Genomic DNA, 18,611 nt, shown 5'->3' on the forward strand with positions numbered 1-18,611 from the left:
GTCACTAGGCAACGGCAATGTTTCAGCTCCATTGTAATCTCTGGGGCCCCATCATCCCTGTGGTCTGTCGTTGACGGAAAGGTCCTCGCGATGCATCCTGTACAGGTGTATGAATGCAGGCCATCCCCTATCCTCTGCCTACCTGGGTTGCCAGGAGCAGGTCATCACCAACTCTACTGACCAGGGAAGCCCATCGCTTCCTTCTCTCAACGGGTTCGACACAGGCAAGCAGCCCCAGTATCTCAGTGAGCCTCCTTCTGCTCTCATCGCCGGCCTGGCGCGGGGGTAGTAGCCTGGCTGTGGACTCTGGAGTCGGCAGGCTGGGGCGGAGCACCGGCTCTCCCACTGACTGCCCGAGCTCCTTCACACTCTGCACCAACAACCTAAAGCAAGGACAGCAATCGGCTCCACTCCCAGGGCCCAGTGAAGATTAAACGGGTGCCCAGTGCGTCATGAGGACTCCATAAAAAATCACTGTTCTTGTCGTTCCCCCTTCTTTCCTCTTGTAGCTGCCGGCCCAGCCTGACCCCCCAGCTCCGACCCTGCTGCTCATGTATCCTCGTCTCTAAATTGCGGAAATAGCTTAGTTGGTGCTTGGACATGTTCCTCAGACTATTTTGACTCACGCGCTCTCTGCTAATCATAGAAACACTTTCACACACTCCTGGTGAACTTGCCTCCACTGCCCTCTTCCTGAACCCCGCACCCCATGGTAATAATGACGCGCTAGCACAGTTTTTTACTGACAAGATGATCACTTACCCAAGTCGACAGTGTCCACAAAATCCCCAAGTAGTTAGGTAATCTGTCCCACACTGGCCCTGCCTCCTGGAGGGGACTGGGAGGGACGCCCTGGGAACAGAACAGGGAGCCACATGCTCACGGCTGTGACGGGCGGACTCCGTGTTCAGAGGACTGGACAGAGCCGAGACTCACGAAGGAGGTCAAGTTAAAGAAACCAACGAGGAGCGACGATGGGGCGCTGGACCAGAAAGATGCAAAGCCTGGAACCTCCGCTCCAGGTTTACCCCAGGAAGAAAGCAGGGGATGTAGATTCAAAGCAGAACGAAGAGAGAGAAACAAGAGATCAAGTCTCTAGAAGCAGTGACGGCCTAACACGGGGCCATCCCTGTGGCCGCCTCACCCCATCACGGCACCCACGTGCACTGCAACCACTTGCTTACTTGTCTAGACTAAGGACAGGGACAGTGTGTCCCAGGACCTAACAGAATTCCTGGAATGTAAGGACCGAATAAGTGACAGATAAACTAACTCAGTGCTGAGGAGTTAATGGATGAGAAACTTATTAAGCTGTTGGCGTGGCCTAGTCCCCGGCTTAACATTGGACGGTCCTAACCTCTCCAACCATCTCAAAGCAGCAGATAACGCCAGCTTTTGTGCGATGCCCAGACCCTGCAGCGAGCCCAGCTGCAGCACTGTCCATAGCAACTGACTCCCTCAGGGAATCCCCTGGATGAACTCCCCCAGGAGGAGGAGGAGGAGGAGAAAGTGGAGGAAGAAGAGGAGGAGGAGGAAGAAGAGGAGGAGGAGGAGGAAGGGGGAGGAGGAGGCGAGGAGGAGGAGGGAGGGAGGGTGGCAGGACGTTCTGGGAGCTACACAGGTTTCATCCACCTCATCCTCACTGCTTGTCCCTCCCAGTGGTGGGCAGGGCTGTCCCCAGCTCAGGCCGGAAGGGAACAGAGGCCCGTGAGGCACATCAGATGCAGGAAGAAGGAACCAGCGATGCCCGGGAGGCTGATGAGCTCGACCTCCACATCCTCGTTGCTGGGGCAGCAAACTCAGTCCCGCAGGGAGACAACGGCGTCCTGTCGGACAAGCACACAGAGCAGGGGCACGGGCACCACACATCCAGCCCCAGTCCCGCAGGGGCAGCGGCCGCTCTGGAGGTGGCTGTGGACCAGGGCTGTGCGAGCTGGCCCCTCCCGCCTGCCTTCCATGGCGTGACTTTGTCTAACGGAGCGGGTCTGAGCCTGGCTTTCCTCCTCACGAGATGAAATGCTGGACGGAATGACCTCGAGAAGCCTCCGAGTTACCAGCTCTCTCATCCTCAGTGGACACAACGGCACCCAGCCCAGCCCCGGGCGTCTGGGGGGCAGGGGTGCCACCAGCGGAAAGTGGGTGTGTCTCCAGCCCCCCAGATGCCTCGGAAATGGCAGGAGCAGTGGGGGGTGGGGGGTGCTTTCTGACCTGGCTGTCGGCGGCAGGAGTGAGCGGTGCCCTGGACTGAAGACCACAGAAACCACAGCCGTATGTTCCCGTCTCCCGGAGGCAAGCCCTTCTGTCGGAAGCTGAGGAGTGAAGTGTCTGGTCGGTGGCCCTGTGTCGGGTAAGGCTGCCGGCCTGGGATCTCTCCTCCCAGACACTCGCCCCTCGAGGTGCTGTCAGCACCAGTTCCCGGCGGGTTCTGTGAGGCTCCTGGTGGCGTTTCTATTATTACTTCCTTATCCTGTTACTTAAAGCCATTATTGCTGTTTTACTCTTTGGGATAAACGTCCAACGCTACGTACTAACAATTATGCAGTTTCTCAGATGGGAACTTTATGTCCAATGTTATTTCACTGTCCAAAGGCTCCTCTGAGGGAGGTAATATCTCCACGCAAGGAAATGGAAGCTAAGGTCGTGGAAGTGTCCCGTCCAGGCTCACCCCACTACAGCTGAAGTCTTACTGAGGCCACACTAACGATGGTCTTCCACACACTCCCTGCTCCTCTGGAGATCAGGTTCATGTCTTTCAGGCATGGAGCTATTATTCCTAAACTAGAGGCCTGGTGCACGAAATTCGTGCACTGGGGGGGAGGGGTAATGGGGGGGGAGGGTCCCTCAGCCTGGCCTGCACCCTCTCACAGTCTGGGAGCCCTTGGGGGATGTCTGATTGACAGCTTAGGCCTGCTCCCCATGGAGGAGTGCACTGACCACCAGGGGGCAGCTCCTGTGTTGAGCGTCTGCCCCCTGGTGGTCAGTGCGCATCATAGCGACTGATTGTTCTGCCATTTGGTTGATTTGCATATTAGCCTTTTATTATATAGGATTCTTATTCATTTTTCATAGCTAAGAAACATTTGATAAGAAATATTTGAGCCTGGCCGGCATGGCTCAGTGGTTGAGCATTGACCTATGAACCAGAAGATCACGGTTCGATTCCTGGTTGGGGCACATGCCCAAGTTGCAGGCTCGATCCCCAGTAGGGGGAGTGCAGGAGCCAGCTGATCAATTGTTCTCTCATCATTGATGTTTCTCTCTCTCCCTTCCTTTCTGAAATCCATAAAAATGTTTTAAAATTATTTGAGTCTATCCCAACATACTCCCTATAGTTTCAGGGTCATCAATTGAGAGCCTTATGTAATGAAGAGGCCACATTTCATACTGAAGGCCTAGAGTGGCCTTGAGGTAAATCCTGAAGAGCCTTGTGATTCAGAAGCACTGCTCCCGGGTGCGGTGAACAAATGAGTGGCCATTGAGCTTTAGAGAAACCAGACCTGAGGCTACAGTTATTGTGGTTAGAATGAAAGTGTGGAAAGAAAAGATCTTAAGGAAACATATACTATGAGGCTTACCGACTGGGTATGGAGAGTGGCGGTCAGCGAGAGGGTGGACTCCTATGCTTATAGGCTAGAAAGTGGGTGATGTTCATCCTATGCCGCAAGGAGAAAACACCAAGGGTTTGGTGGTGGGCACAGCAGACACAGGGCCCAGTGTGAGGAGCTGGTAGGACAGCGAATAGACGTGTCCAGTTTGATATGTGGCTGCAAAGGTTATTCACTGTTTGGCTTAAAGCCTATAGTTAAGTGGAAGTTGAAGCTGTGTGGTTAGATGAGGTTAAACAAATGTGTAAAATGTGAGAGGAGTAATAAATGGACTGTGGTTTCACTAATGGGTAGGAGGTGATCAGAGGAAGAAGTCATTTTATAGCCCAGGAAAAAACAGGAAGTGGAGTGAAAAGATGATGTTGAAGAGAATTGTAGGAAAAAAATTTGCCAAGGGTATAAAAGTTTAGTGTTTAAGAGTGTCTTAAATTAACCACTGGTTGAAGAAAATTGCTCTGAAATTCCTGCCATGCATGACTTGGACTTGTGGAAACACAGTGAGCTAATCTGTGTAATTTCCCCATTACGTGTCATTCTTCAGTCCCCAAGGCCCTTAATAATAGATATGACTTTGGTAGAGAAAGATGGTGCCGGCAAGGGTCACGGTGGAGACTGCCAAGGTCTTGTTTTGCCTACTTTAGAGTTTTTGTTGACATTCTGAGTGTAAATCCTGTGAGTGTTACAAGGACTTATCTTTAGGGAGTGAGCAGAACGAGGAAGTCTGTCATAGTGAGAAGTCCTCCCGGCTCAGTGCTGGGTGCGTATTGTACGTTGTCATATTAGTCACTCTCCTCAGGATTCAGCTCGACACATAATTTCCTCTCATTTGACACTTTTTTTTTCCTATTTCGCTAAGTTAGAAGCATACCAAATGGATGAGTATGCAGTCAGCATTATAACGTTGACCTGAATATAGTGGAAATGGCCTCATCGTCACTCTTGTTGCCAAAGCCAGTCCGGCGGGTGGTGATGCTGGAGATGAAAAGAACAGTCAGAATGGAGAGGAGACGCGTGGACCATGTCCCCCCACATTCCAACCTGTTCCTCTTACAAAAATGGTCGGGAACTCGGGGTCAAATACCCAAGAGCAACCTCGGATTCAAGTGCAGCGCAGCCCAGCAGACGGTTAGAAGCGTATGAGTGACGCTCAGTCAGCACGGGCGTGGGTTTAAACGCCATGGAAAGACCCCTGTGGCTGGGGTCACATGAGTGACTGGTGCCACCTGCAGCTTCTGTGCCGGGGACGGTGCTACCACCAATGCAGACCCTGCCCGCCCAGAAGGCCCAGTCCACCCCGACATGATTTCAGGGACACACGGCCTTTCCTCTCCACGCCCTTCTCTCTGTAGTTGTCCACTCCACCACCACTCATGCTGTTGCCCTCATTCATCCCGACGGTGTCTGATGACCGGCCCCTGGGCACCGTACTGTGGTGGACGGACAGACAGAAGGACACAGCCAGTGCCATGGGAAGGAGGGGCATGGGGGAGGGGACCCCTCTAGTTAGGACAGCAGGAAGGGCGCCTGGGAGGAGACAGCGACAGGCTCCACGCAGGAATGAGAAAAGGCAGGCAGCCGAGCGGAGGAGGAACACGGAGGCAGAGAGCAGCAAGCACAGCGGCTCGGCCGGAGGGGTGAGTCTGCAGTATCTGCGGACGGACAGAAAGCCAGGACCACAGCGAGAGGAGGCTCGCGGAGACCACGGAGGAGCAAGCGGGGGCGGGTCAGGACTGGGTTTACTGCAACTACAACAAGAAGATAAAGTGAAAGATGAACATGAGTTGCTCTTCTTTCGGCCAGAGAACGAGGCCCGCGCCTGAGCTCCGGGTCCACGCGGCACCTGCTGGGGCCGCCTCAGGGTCCGAGTCACAAAACCGGACGTTCCCCAGCGGCTCCTCTCCCCCCTGCCTGGCCCTGCAGAACCCCTGCCTCTCTCTTCTCCCCTCTGCATGGAGATGTCTACACGCAGCTGGAGGTCTCAGTGATCTCCCCCGAGTTTGTGGAGAGGAACTCCTTTATTGCTGAGGAATAATGTTGTAAGCAGGAAATTTTGCATCAATTTTTCTCTAGAAACACATGCCTTCCTTTTCACTCTTGATGGAACGAGTGCTTCTTGGTGCTAACACCAGGGTACAGTCTCCTTTTGTACAGGAGCCACTTGCTTTCTGCACCCAAGGCAGCGCTCCCAGACCCACCACCAGGCCCTGCCCCGCATTTCCCATCACAGGCCTGTGACACCCCGTGCTCCCGCACTGCCCCCTGGTGGCCGAATGCTTGAACTACAAATCAAAGCTCTCAACGAACCAACTTTTCCAGACGGCTCACGGGGAACTAATCGCAGTGATTATGAGTCTTCCTAATAACAAGATGTCTTACTGCCTGTAAACTAGTTACCATTTTGACTTTTATTAACAACAAAAAACAACAAGAAGGTAGTGAGAAGAATAAATTGTCTTGAAAGGCTGAGGGCTGTCAGGTGAACCTGGGATGAGTGTGTGTGTGTGTGTGTGTGTGTGTGTGAGAGAGAGAGAGAGAGAGAGAGAGAGAGAGAGGGAGAGAAAGAGGTGTGTCTCACATACATACATTCCTGTGCTTTCTTGGAGTTATAGCGCCATCTTGTGTGTTTCTTAGATTCTTATGGAAACCTTTGTTGCCTCCACATCTTGGCAACTGTGACTAAAGCTCCTCTAAACATCCGTGTGCAGGTTTGTGTGTGGACATGTTTTCAACTCGCTGGGGTGACTACCAAGGATCGTGGCCGCCGGATCGCGGTGCAGGATGTTCAGCTTTTAAGAAACCGCCCGGCTGTCTTCCCAAGTGGCCGCACCCTCTGAAATGGAAGTCCCTGCGGCCCCCTCTCCCTCAGCCCTGGGAGCTGCAGTGTTGAACTTCAGCCACTGACAGCGAGCAGTGGTATCTCATGGTTTTACTTTGCAGTTCCCTGGTGACATGGGATATTGAGCACCTTTTCATATGCTATTTGCCATCTGCGTATCTTCCCTGGTGAGGCATTTGTGGGACTCTTTGCCTATATTTTAATGAGTTTTGAGTTCTTCGAACATTTTGGATACAAGTTCTTCATCAGATACGCGTTTTGCAATTATTTCTTCCCAGTCTCTGCCTGTCTTTTCTTTCTCTTGATAGTGTCTTTGGAGAGAAGATTTTTTTATCTTAATGAAGTCATACTTAATGAAGCCAGAAAAAGAACCATCCCTTATGTAGGACACTAACAAATGGGGGGTGGGGGAGGTTAGGAGAAAGTGTGTTAATTTTTTTCATCACAGCAGGGCACTAATTTTACTGTCCAATCAAAATAATAAAAATTAAAACATTTTTAAAAAGAATATATATCTTACAATAACTTACGTCACTTACCATGTTTTAGATATTCATCAATGTTGCATATAATTTTTTCTCAATTGTGTAGTATTTCATTGCAGAAATGTGCCTTTTTGTTCGTTTATCCATTTTCCTGTTGATGGGTCCCTGAATCGCTTTTGGATTTTTGTCTGTAATAAATAACCCTGCTATACTCTTGTAAGTCTTAATTTAAGAGTCACTTTAAATCCTGAGTTGACCTGGGATGTTGAACAATTGGAATCACTCTTCACCCCCCGGTTTCAGCCCAGGTATCATTTCCTTAGAGCCTTAGTCGCCACCTCAGGGAGTCCTGTGTTTCTCCCACCGATTGCCCCCTTCCCCCCCCCATACCCTTTTATCTGCTACAGACGCAGCCTTTATGCTGTTGTAATTACTTGCTCACTTGCCTGTCCCTTCAGGCATTGCAAATTCCCTGGCTAGACCGCTGCAAGGGGGCAGGGTGCACGGGGAGCCAGGAGTCCTCCCACCAACAAGGCCGCAGGCTGCAGGCTCCCCAGCGACCAAACGCTCGGGTTCGTGATCTCAGCAAATCACACAGATGATCAGCACGTCCCCCAACAAGCCTAAAGCGCATAAGGGCAGCCGGTACCCCACGGCCAAGCCGGGAGGAGCCGGGTTTGCGGGCGGGAGACGAGTTCGGATTAGGCCGCTCAGGCACATCACACCGCTCCCCGCTTCCTGTGACCAGTGGAGTCCGTGCACGGAGCGTGCAGCTGGGACGGCCCAGGAGCCACAGGAAACAACTTACACGGGACCTGCCCACTCAGCGGCCCACAGCCGGCGCCACGAGAGGAGCGGGCAGGGTGGCGGGTGGCCGGGGGCTGGTGGGGCACCGGGAGGTCGTGGGGCACTGGGGGGTCGTGGGCACCGGGGGCTCGGAGGATGGACTGAGACCCACCCCTGTGCCCACCGCAGCCTCGCAGCCCACAGTTCCTTTCAAGGTGCACGAATTCGTGCACTGGGCCCCAGTTAGAACTAATAAATGACTTCAGTAAAGTTGTAGGGCACAGAATAAATATGCAGAAATCTGGTCAGAATTCTATATACTAAAATAATGATCAGAAGAAGATATTAAGAAAACTATCCCATTTACAACAGCATTAAAATTATAAAACACCACCCTGGCCAGATAGCTTTGTTGGTTAGAGCAGTGGTCGGCAAACTCATTAGTCAACAGAGCCAAATATCAACAGTACAACGATTGAAATTTCTTTGGAGAGCCAAATTTTTTAAACTTAAACTATATAGGTAGGTACATTGTTATTAACGTAATTAGGGGACTCCTAGGGCTTGGAAGAGCCTCACTCAAGGGGCCAAAGAGCCGCATGTGGCTCGCGAGCCGCAGTTTGCCAACCACGGGGTTAGAGCATTGTCCTATTACACCAAGGTTGAGGATTCAATCCCTGGTCAGGGCACATACAAGAAGCAAGCAATGGACGCAGAGATAAGCAGAACAACAACAAAATCCATGCCTCTGTTTCTGTCTCCTTCTCACTCTCTAAAAATCAGTAAATTAAAATAAAAGTATTAAATACCTAGGAATAATTTTTTAAGAATATTTATTGTTGCCGAGGCCGGTTTGGCTCAGTGGATAGAGCGTCGGCCTGCAGACAGAAGGGTCCCGGGTTTGATTCCGGTCAAGGGCGTGTACCTGGGTTGCGGGCACATCCCCAGTGGGGAGTGTGCAGGAGGCGGCTGATCGATGTTTCTCTCTCATCGATGTTTCTGACTCTCTATCTCTCTCCCTTCCTCTCTGTAAAAAATCAATAAAATATATTTTAAAAAATTTATTGTTGAAAGTATTACATATGTCTCCCTTTAACCCCAATATCTAGGATTAAATTTACCCAAAGAGGTGAAAGACCTGTACTCTGAAAACTGTAAGACACCAAAGAAAGTAACTGAACAATACAAATAAATGGAAGGATAGACCTTGCTCATAGACTGAAAGAATTAATATTGTTAAAATGTCCTTGCTACCTAAAGTAATATACAGATCCTATGCAATCCCTATCAAAATACCAATGGCATTCTTCTCAGCATTAGAACTAATCCTAAAATTTATATGAAATTATTTCTTAATAGCCAAAGAAATCTTGAGAAAGAACAAAGTAGGAGGTATTACGCTCCCCAATATCAAACTATACTACAAAGCTACAATAATCAAAATAGTATGATACTGGCATAAAAAAAAAGACACAAATTCATGGAATAGAATAGAGAATACAGAAAAAATTCCTTGCTTATAAGGTCAATTAATCTATGACAAAGAAGGCAAGGATATACAATTGGGTAAAGACAGTTTCTTCAATAAGTGGTGCTAACAAAACTATACAGATAAATGGAAAATATGAAATTGGACCACTTTCTTATCCTATCTAAAAAAGAGGAACATGGTAATTAGCCATACATCCACTACCCTTCCCATTGGCTAATCAGGGCGATATGCAAATTAACTGCCAGCCAAGATGGTGGCCGGCAGCCAGGCTACTGACACGATCAGAAGGCTTGCTTGCTTCAGTGACGGAGGACTCCAATGTTCCCCACCTGCTGCTGCTGGGCTCTGAGCGGCTAAGAAACATTGTTATAAATATAGAAGCTAAACAAAACCCCAGAAACCTGTTTTCAGTCAGCCGGGATCTCAGAGCTGGAGTCACAACAAAGTTTCTAATACAGAAAGTAAACAAAGCCAGAAACCTGCTTTCAGCAGCGAGGTCTCACAGCTAAAGCTGGCTCTCAGCTCCAGTGACAGCCATAGAATGTAAATAAATCCAAAAATAAAAAAAAAGGAAAAAAGGAGAGGTTGGGAGCTTCAGTCACCCGCCAGCCTGAAAACGGCCCTCAGCCCCTCACCCAGACTGGCCAGGCACCCCAGTGAGGACCCCAACCCTGAAGGGGGTGTGACTAGATGCAAACAGCCATCATTGCCTCATCCAGGCTGGCCAGGCACCCAAGCGGGACCCCCACCCTGATCCAGAACACCCTTCAGGGCAAACCAGCCGGCCCCCACCCATGCACCAGGCCTCTATCCTATATAGTAAAAGGGTAATATGCCTCCCGGCACTGGGATCAGCAGAGCCAAGAGGCCTCCCAGCACCGGGATCAGCGGAGCAGCGAGGCCTCCCAGCACCGGGATCAGTGGAGCAGCGAGGCCTCCTGGCTCTTGGAGCAGCGTGACAGGGGGCAGCGCCCAAACCCCCTGATCACCCTGCGGCTGTGTGTGATGGGGGTGGGGCCACAACCTCCCTATCCACCCTGCTGTTCGTGACAGGTAAAGGCGCCCCAACCCCCTGATGGGCCCTGCTCTGAGCCTGATGGGGGGAGCTCCCCAACTCCCTGATCGGCCCTGCTGTGTGTGTGACAGGGTGCAGGCCCCCATTCCCCCCATGGGCCATGCTCTGTGTGTGACAGGGTGGAGCCCCAACACCCTGATGGGCCCTGGTCTGTGAGTGACAGGGGGCAGTGCCCCAACCCCCTGATCGGCCCTGCTCTGTGGGTGACGGGGCAGCGCCCCAACCTCCCCATCGACCATGACTTGAGTGTGACAGGGGGCGGCGCCCCAACCCCCAAATTGGCTCTACCCTGAGTGTGACTGAGGGTGGCATCACAACCTCCTGATTGTCCCTGCTCTGTGCATGACAGGGGGGAGCTCCCCAACCCCCTGATCGGCCCTGCTCTGTGTGTGACAGGGTGCGGAGCCCAACCCCCCTGATGGGCCCTGCTCTGTGCGTGACAGGGGGCAGCACCCCAACCCCCTGATCGGCCGGTTCTGTTATGTGACAGGGGTGGCACCACAATCCCTGATATGCCCTGCTCTGTGCGTGACAGGGGGTGGCGCCGCAACCTCCCCATCGACCCTGCCTTGAGTGTGACAGGGGGCGGTGCCCCAACCCCCCAATCGGCCCCACCCTGAGCGTGACTGAGGGTGGCATCGCAACCTCCTGATCCGCCCTGCTCTGTGCATGACAGGGACCGACGCCCCAACTCCCCAGTCTGCCCTGCTCTGAGCCCGACCAGGGGCTGCACCTAGGGATTGGGTGTGCCCTCTGCCACCCGGGAGCAGGCCTAAGCCAGCAGGTCGTTATCTCCCGAGGGGTCCCAGACTGTGAGAGGGCACAAGTGGGGCTGAGGGACACCCCCCCTTCCCCACCTCAAGTGCACAAATTTTTGTGCACCGGGCCTCTAGTATCATATATAAAAATAAACTCAAAATGGATTAAAGACTTAAATGTTATACCTGAAACCATAAAAGTCCTAGAAGAAAACATAGGCAGTATACTCTTCGCCATAGATCTTAGCAATTTTTTTTGGATATATCTTCTCGAGCAAAGGGATACAAAAGAAAAAATAAGAAAAAACAAGTAATCCAATTTAAAAATGGGAAGAGAACCTGAGTAGCCATTTCTCTAAGGACATACAGATGGCCAATAGACGTGAAAAGATGCTCAACAACACTAATTGCCAGGAAAATGCACACTAAAACCACAATGAGATACCACTTCACACCTGTCAGATGGCTTCCATCAAGAAATCAACAAATAACAAGTATTGGTGAGGATGTGGAGAAAAGGGAACCATTGTACATTGTTGGAAGGATTATAAATTAGTGTAGTCACTATGAGAAACAGTGTGGAGCTTCCTCAAAAAAAAAAAAAATTAAAAATAGAGCTACCATCCGATCCAGCAATTCCACTTCTAGGTATTTATTTGAAGAAATTATAAACACTAATTCTAAAAAGTATATGCTCCTGTATGTTCCCTGCAGAATTATTTAAAAGAACTAAGATATGGAACCAGGAGTTGGGGTAGGAGTCTGCCCGGAAGACGACACAGGAGTTGATGGCTGGGTGGGAGCTGCTGGCGGGGGAGGAGTCATCACAGGAGCTGTTGGATGCTGTAGAGGTGGCAGGCCAGGGGCTGTGGAAGCAGGAGGTGGTGTCTGGTGCAAAGGTGATTGTGTCACTGGTGGACAAGGCAGCTGGGACCCAAGCATGTTCAGAGGGTTAGGAAGAGCAGCACCAGGCACCTGTCCCTAACAGAGGAAACAGAGTATGTTAACATCATGCTCCCTATTTGGAAATGTGGCAACCAATTTGAAGAATTTAAATGTGTGAAAATCTAATCATGGTTTCTGGAAGAGGTCTACTGGGCACTGAGCTTCAGGAGCATGTTCCATGTGCAAAATCTATCCAGCTGTACACTTATAATGTGTACTTTCCAATAAAGTTACAGGGGGCAGGACAAAATGAGGAGATGAGGGTAGAAAGTCAGGTAAACCACAAAAAAATAAGGCTGGGGAAGCACTGATCAGTACGGCAGGGCCCCGATCAAAAAGCACCAAAGTGACTAAGGAGACAAGGCTACAGCGGGAAGATGTTCCCACCAACTATGGAAGAGGTTAACTAAGGCCAGGGCACCAATCCGAGCCAACCTCTCACTGACGCCTGCTGGAGCATGTGGCTTCCGTTTTCTCTCCTGCAGGAAGCCCATTCTCATCCCCCCCACCCCCCACCTCCTCTCCCTCCCCGGCCTCCTAGCTCTTCAGCTGGGTTTATATTTATTGTTAGAATCTGGGATAAGACTCAAAATATGGTTTTAATTTTGCAAACAAGTTAAGTGTTTAGAAAGCATCCCAAGGTGGCAAGCTCTCAGCCTTCTCTCTACAGATGAGAAAACCCCATTCCATTTCCGCAGTACCTTTGCTGTCTGGGGCTGCCCATTGTTCGCAGAAATGTCACACCATGAAAGACACTTCACTAGCTGCTAAGTGTCTCCAGACCACAGCCTCTCCTTCTTTGTAATGTCCTACAATCCTCTGTAAACTCTTTCCTTTATATTATCAGTTTACCTACCATGTATTTTCCAATATGCAGTAAGATTACTGCAAACTCAAAAAATGACCTTTTCTCCCCTCCCAGACTACTTTACTAACAGCAGAGCCAAGCCTTGCTTGAGAATCTTGGGTGATGTCACCACCTTATTTCACAACCTGTAAAAACACCTTACTGTTCAAGTCTCAATTAGTAAAAGCTTTGAAATGTCCCTCATCCCCAAACTCCCAAATTAAAACGATGGCTTCAACCAAGCAAAAACGAGTGAATTTCAACCTGACAAAGAACCTTTAAAGTTGTTGAGACCAGCTGCCAGCACCCCAGCCTGAGGCAGACTCTCTGAGTGTAAATCCTGCTGGCTAGGCCTGACCACCTGCACTCACAGGGCCCAGAGCAGCCACTGCACTTCCTCCACCTGCCTCCCCGTCCGGTGCTGCTCGTTCCCTGGCCCAGGACTGCCCTGATGCTCTCCTTTCACACATTCAGAAACCTTTCCTTCCCCCACCTACAATGTTTTGTGAGACTCTTCCTAAAAGTAATGACCTCTCTTGAATCCACATACAACTGATATTCATACTGCCTGTGGAAATGAATTCTGCTCATCAACAATAAGGAATGTAAGGAAAAAGAAGCGCTATGAAGAAATAAAGAGGAAGAGAGGAAAAAAGAAACAGTGCACTTTGGGCTGTTGAATGGTAAACAGAAATCTGATTCATAGCAATAGTTAAACACCGTGAGAAACCTGCATGTGATTCACTGGCAGGGGCAGGGGCCCATCTATAAAGGCGGGGGAAAAAGTTATTTAAAATAATCCTTGATTGAGGAATAAGGAATTTATCTTGAGTACTTCAAACTTAAAGAAAAAACCAGTCAACAGGTCCCAAAGCACTGGACATTCGATGCTTGCAAACCCTTTAAAGGACCTCTCCACCAGAGACTCAATGTCTAAACACAGGCCAATGTACAAGGTCATGACCACTATCAGTCTCCAAAGTGTGGGCTTCCTGAGAACATAATTCTATATACTTAGAAACACACCCCAAATACAGAAGGAAAAACAAGCAAACAGATGAAGGGCTGATAGAAGGAAATGAAGTCCTTACCTGGAGGTCTCACAGGTGTGACTGTGGTCTCCCAGGAGGCTACGCCCCGGGGGCTGGAAAGGCTGGCTGGTTACCCAAGATGGCAAAACGCAACCTCCGTTTTTCTTCTTGATCTTTTTCTATTTTACAGATTTTCTCTTCTAATAAGCTATAGTATTCATCCTGAAGAGCAATAACATTAGGCAGTCAAAACTATAAAAAATGATCTGGTTTGTGTGTTCTAAAAAATTAATGAACTTTTTTATTAACAAAGTAAGTGTTCAACACTCCTAACTAAAAAACCAAAGGCCCAAATTCTTGTTGAACTAGTTACATTACAAGATTTAATAGACAGTAGGTACTAAATGCATGTTACTTTTCTTGCCACAGTTGAACCTCTTGGCTAGTCACTGGTGCTGGCAATAACATAGTATAAGCATAACAAACAGCGCCCACATGGACATGGACATGGCGTCCATGGATAACATGCAGTTTTGTATACCTCCTTTACCTGTAGTGGTGGATACTACAGTAAACACAGTTGTGCAGGGACCTAATTTTTTTTTCCTTTTTCTTTTTTCAGAGAGGAAGGGAGAGGGAGAGAGAGAAAGAAACACCAATGATGAGAGAATCACTGATCAGCCTGCCTCCTACAGCCCCACACTGGGGATCGAGCCTGCAACCCAGGTATGTGCCCTAACAGGACCTTCTGGTTCATAGGTCGATGCTCAATCACTGAGCCACACCAAGCAGATGGGACCTAATTTCTTATCTGCTAAGTCTCTCTGGTCAGGCTCCTCAAGGTGATGGGCTTACCCAACTAACATATCCCCATTTCCAGACAAGCCAGCCAGACAGATGCAGTTATATCTACCACCGGTATGTGCAGGCTGGAATAAGTAAGGCAACCTACCTGGCTGTTGGCAGACTCATACATGTCCCCTTCTACTCTCTTAGCGTAGGCCACTATGTTCTCCATGCGGGGATCCTCCAGGGCTGCAGGGTCAGGTGTTGGGAAGATGGCTTGGATGCTAGGAGGACAACATATTCTATCAACCCACTTTCAATACATCAGTATCTTGCCACTTATGTGTGACATGGAAAGAGAAGCTTATCTACCTACAGGGGTGATACACTGTTGAGAGAAATCCCAAATCTCTCTTGCCTAGAATATGAGCACACAAATGAAGTTATTCTCTAGAGACAATACTAACCTGTTGATTTATCTACAAGTCCAAAACAATATTTTGCTTTTAGCAATAAATGCTAGGTCATCTCAAGAATAATACAATTTTTTAAAAAGTATTTTTTATTGATATTAGAGAGGAAGGGAGAGGAAGAAAGAGAGAGAAAAATCAATGATGATAGAGAATCATTGATTGGCTGCCCCGTACATACCCCACACTGGAGACCAAGCCCACAACCCAGGCATATATCCTGACCAGAATTGAACAGCCACCTCCTGGTTCATGGGTTGACGTTCAACCACTGAGCTACACCAGCTGGGCAAGAATAATATGATTTTGAATTCCTACTTTTAAACTATTTATTACAAATTTTTAAAAATTAAAATAATGAAGAAAACTCCAAGAGAATCATTGGTTAACTTCACCTTCAATTTAATTTAGCTAGCTTGCGAAAGTTCACTATTAACTCTGCACGTTCACTGACTATATATATGATGGTACTGATTCACTAGGCCCAAATTCCCCCAATTCTCAGGGGTCTCCAGAAACATAATCTTGAGCCATAAATTAGCTTCTGAGCTAATCCCAGCCCCCTCATGCATCCCAGAGCTCAGAGTACATATCTAGCTGCACTGCGAGTGTTGGCCTCTGTGACATGGCTTATAGTTCATGCTCCTCTACGGGGTAGAGCTATGAATGCTCTGATGCCCTCACTGGGCATGCAGGGTCTGGGATTCTCTGGCCTGCCAGCAGTGTCTGTGATTCCCTAAAAAGGATGCGAGTCCCTTTAGCTGCTAGGGTACTATCACCTGGAACCACTTAGGAATTAAATCAGATCCTGATAATAAAGTGCAAAACTGTCACAATGCTATCAGCCACAAAATGTTTCTGTCACATGCGAATAATGGGTGAGGTGGGTACATACAGTTTATGCACTAGGTGGCTCCGCAGGTCCTGGGTGACATGTTCACGCCAGCCTTTCCGAACGCCAGTGCTGGAAGTAGGTGCTGCTGCTGGTCTAGTGCTGAGGGTTCCAATGTTTCCAGAATTTGAGCCGTTCATCGTTGGGCTATGGGAAGAACAAGAACTTCAGCCATCTATGAAAGTGACTCAAATGTGCTTCATTTAAGTGAGGCCTTCAACCATATGAGACTTAAAAAGTTTAAGTTAGGAGAGCCAAGTGGTGAATGGACAACAAAATAGAAACCATGTTTCACATTTAGAAAGAATTATGGCGTTTTGTACTATTTTCTCTGCCTCACATTTAGAAAGAATTATGGTGTTTTGTGCGAGTCCCAGCCCACTTTCATGTGTGACTATCACACAGGAGCCAATTGAAACATGGGTTTTACTTTGTGGCCCCAAGGGAAGTTGGAAGAGCTGATTCTGAAATCAAGTTTGGTGGCTGCTGATCTGTTGTTATTCCTCCTGCTGGAATGCTCATTGGGTTATTTCCTTTAAAAACAGAAAAGAAATCAAATCCTAAATTATAATATACACTTAGGAGTTCAAGTCACTATATGAATAAGCAATTCTTAATGAGTATAATAACCGACACTATGGCAGGAACTCTGCAAGTTATATTTTCAATAACGGTGATTGACTTGTAATACAAGTTCAGTTGCAGACTCCTTCCCACTGTATCATATAATTAAAATAAGACAGTTTTATGGAGGCTGGATGGTATCATAAGTAACTATAAGGTGGTGGAAAAAACCAGAAATGATCCATTTTAGTTTTAGATTTTGATCCTGGCTTTATTAATATCATGCCCTAAACAATTAAACTGACTTGTCACATATGTGTCATCTATTTCTTTTGTATATCAGAAACTAAAACCATAGATACTGAGTGTAGGTGAAAAGCATAAAAGGTCAATTTGTCTACAGTATTCATCTCATAGGATAAAAGAAGTTAACAGTCTTATCCCAAATTAAACCATCAATAGGAATGGAATTAGTAATTAAAATGTAAAATCAGGTGATAAAAAAAACAATAAAATAGGTTCTTAATTAAAAGGTGAAAAAAGAATTAAAATAAAATAAAAATGTGCAGTAGTGAAGGTGCTTCAGATCTTCTACTCTTCTTTCTGGGACGCCTTAGTCCTGCCGGGCACTGAGGAGAGTGTTGGATTTCCCTGCGATACACGGTCCATCCGTGCTGTAAACCACAGTCCTGATTCTAAGGCAGGTTGTATTTGTTTACCAGACTGCCTTTATTTGTCTTTACAGAAGAGTCAGTTGGTGGCTCTGCCTCTGGGTGGCAGTGTGTCTGGACTGACCTCCGAGGCTATCAGTCCTCTCTATCAGTAGTTAGGGTTTATTTTGTCTATTGTACTTGAAACTGGTTTGGGAATGTCCACTGTCCAGAGCTGGTTACTCCCCGCTCTGTTTCCCAGGCTCCCCAAAAAGAACTTTCCCCTACAGGCTCTGCAAATGACCCCAACCGGGGAATCCCATGCACTGGGTTTAACAATCAAACGCAGGGATCTAAGGGGAACTGTAACAACAAGAGCCTGATACGTTGTGAGGATTCGCAAGCCTCCACCTTCCAGGTCTGTGCGCAGTCTCCGCGCTCCCACTCGCCCCTGGCACCAAGCAGCCGGCCAACTGGCAAAATCCCAGGCTGCTTTTTTGCATCCAGTCCCACTATGGTCTTATTTTTAGCGTTCCCTTCTGCCAGCAGCCCTGTGGGACCCCTTCCCCACTCGTGGGTCACGCTGACCCCAATGGTCGTGGACTCTGTGGGGCACAGATTTCGCCCCCATGCACGCCCGCGCCCCTCTCCCCAACCTGAATTGCAAACCGCACCTTTAGGGGAAGTCTTACCTTCCCGTGAGAAGAAGCAGTGCTCGTCTGAGTTCACGCAGTCAGTGGCGCTGCTTGAGATTGTTATGCCCAGATTTCAGGATCTAGCTGAGTCTGATGCAAAAGCAGAGAGTCTTTATTATTACAAACCCGGGTCTGGCTCCCCTACCCTCCTTACTGACACAGCAGCAGGTGGCAGAGACAGACCTAGCCCGGCGTGAAGAGGAGTTTTATAGGGGGTGGAGTAAGGGGATGGGAGGGGACTGTGGCCCCTAACAATTGGCCAGGCACAAGTCGGTGTCTCGTTACACAGGATGTGGTCATATCTATGGCATGCAGTTCCCTTGATTGTAGTTTAGAGAAATCCTGGGTGTGGCTACCAGAGGCTTGGGCTTCCGGGAAGAAGCCTTGCCGAGCACATGGCTCTGCCCAAAAATGGAGGATTCGGGGCAAGATGGAGGGCGTAGCCCAAGCCCTTTCAGAGATCCCTTGTTTCCAGGTTAGTAGCCGATCTCTGGATGCCGGTAACAGCCATTCAAGATGGCGTGGTCTCCGGGCTGAGCCGGCGCACCGGGATAGGTTTCAGCTGCAGTCTCCAACCGTCCCCTTTTTCCGGGAGTTCTCTGTGAAAGATCAGACGGAGGCCTAAAACCAGGACTACAGGCTTTATTAGAGGAGAAACCACTCGCCGGGCTGTCTCAAAAGGGGAGAACAGCAG

The 18,611-nt window shown here is 48.8% G+C and overlaps 1 protein-coding gene and 1 long non-coding RNA gene across 7 annotated transcripts; both read right to left on the reverse strand.

The window, feature by feature from the left end:
* Positions 1–5,989: 5,989 nt before the first annotated feature.
* LOC106695613 lies at positions 5,990–8,387 on the reverse strand. The gene is made up of 2 exons (XR_001346661.2): positions 6,981–8,387; positions 5,990–6,831 (listed from the first exon to the last, which is right to left on the reverse strand). It is a non-coding gene; the product is annotated as an uncharacterized LOC106695613 (long non-coding RNA).
* Positions 8,388–11,665: 3,278 nt separating this feature from the next.
* LOC102436864 (CREB-binding protein-like) lies at positions 11,666–18,069 on the reverse strand. Of its 6 annotated transcripts, XR_330910.3 has the most exons (6): positions 17,915–18,057; positions 16,439–16,541; positions 16,012–16,155; positions 14,813–14,930; positions 13,921–14,082; positions 11,666–12,018 (listed from the first exon to the last, which is right to left on the reverse strand). XR_330910.3 is itself a non-coding variant. In XM_023748801.1 (5 exons), the coding sequence occupies exons 2-5, from the start codon at positions 16,528–16,530 to the stop codon at positions 11,767–11,769; spliced, it is 606 nt and encodes a 201-aa protein (XP_023604569.1). In that variant the 5' UTR covers positions 16,531–16,545; positions 17,920–18,068; the 3' UTR covers positions 11,666–11,766. The 6 variants fall into 6 exon arrangements, 5 of the variants coding, with proteins under 5 accessions (XP_023604569.1, XP_023604570.1, XP_023604572.1 ...); XM_023748801.1 differs by lacking the exon at positions 13,921–14,082 and having other exon boundaries at positions 16,439–16,545; positions 17,920–18,068; XM_023748802.1 differs by lacking the exon at positions 13,921–14,082 and having other exon boundaries at positions 17,915–18,051.
* Positions 18,070–18,611: the final 542 nt, after the last annotated feature.

The sequence above is a fragment of the Myotis lucifugus genome, unplaced genomic scaffold (assembly GCF_000147115.1).
Source record: "Myotis lucifugus unplaced genomic scaffold, Myoluc2.0 scaffold_1833, whole genome shotgun sequence".
Lineage (NCBI taxonomy): Eukaryota > Metazoa > Chordata > Mammalia > Chiroptera > Vespertilionidae > Myotis > Myotis lucifugus.

Coding starts and splice junctions, on each gene's coding strand:
- LOC102436864 (XM_023748801.1), bottom strand. CDS start 16,530: ATGAGCATTCCAGCAGGAGGAATAACAACAGATCAGCAGCCACCAAAC. Junction 14,931..16,011: donor AGCCACCTAGTGCATAAACT/GTATGTACCCAC, acceptor TTGTCCTCCTAG/CATCCAAGCCATCTTCCCAA. Junction 12,019..14,812: donor ATGAGTCTGCCAACAGCCAG/GTAGGTTGCCTT, acceptor TTCCTCTGTTAG/GGACAGGTGCCTGGTGCTGC.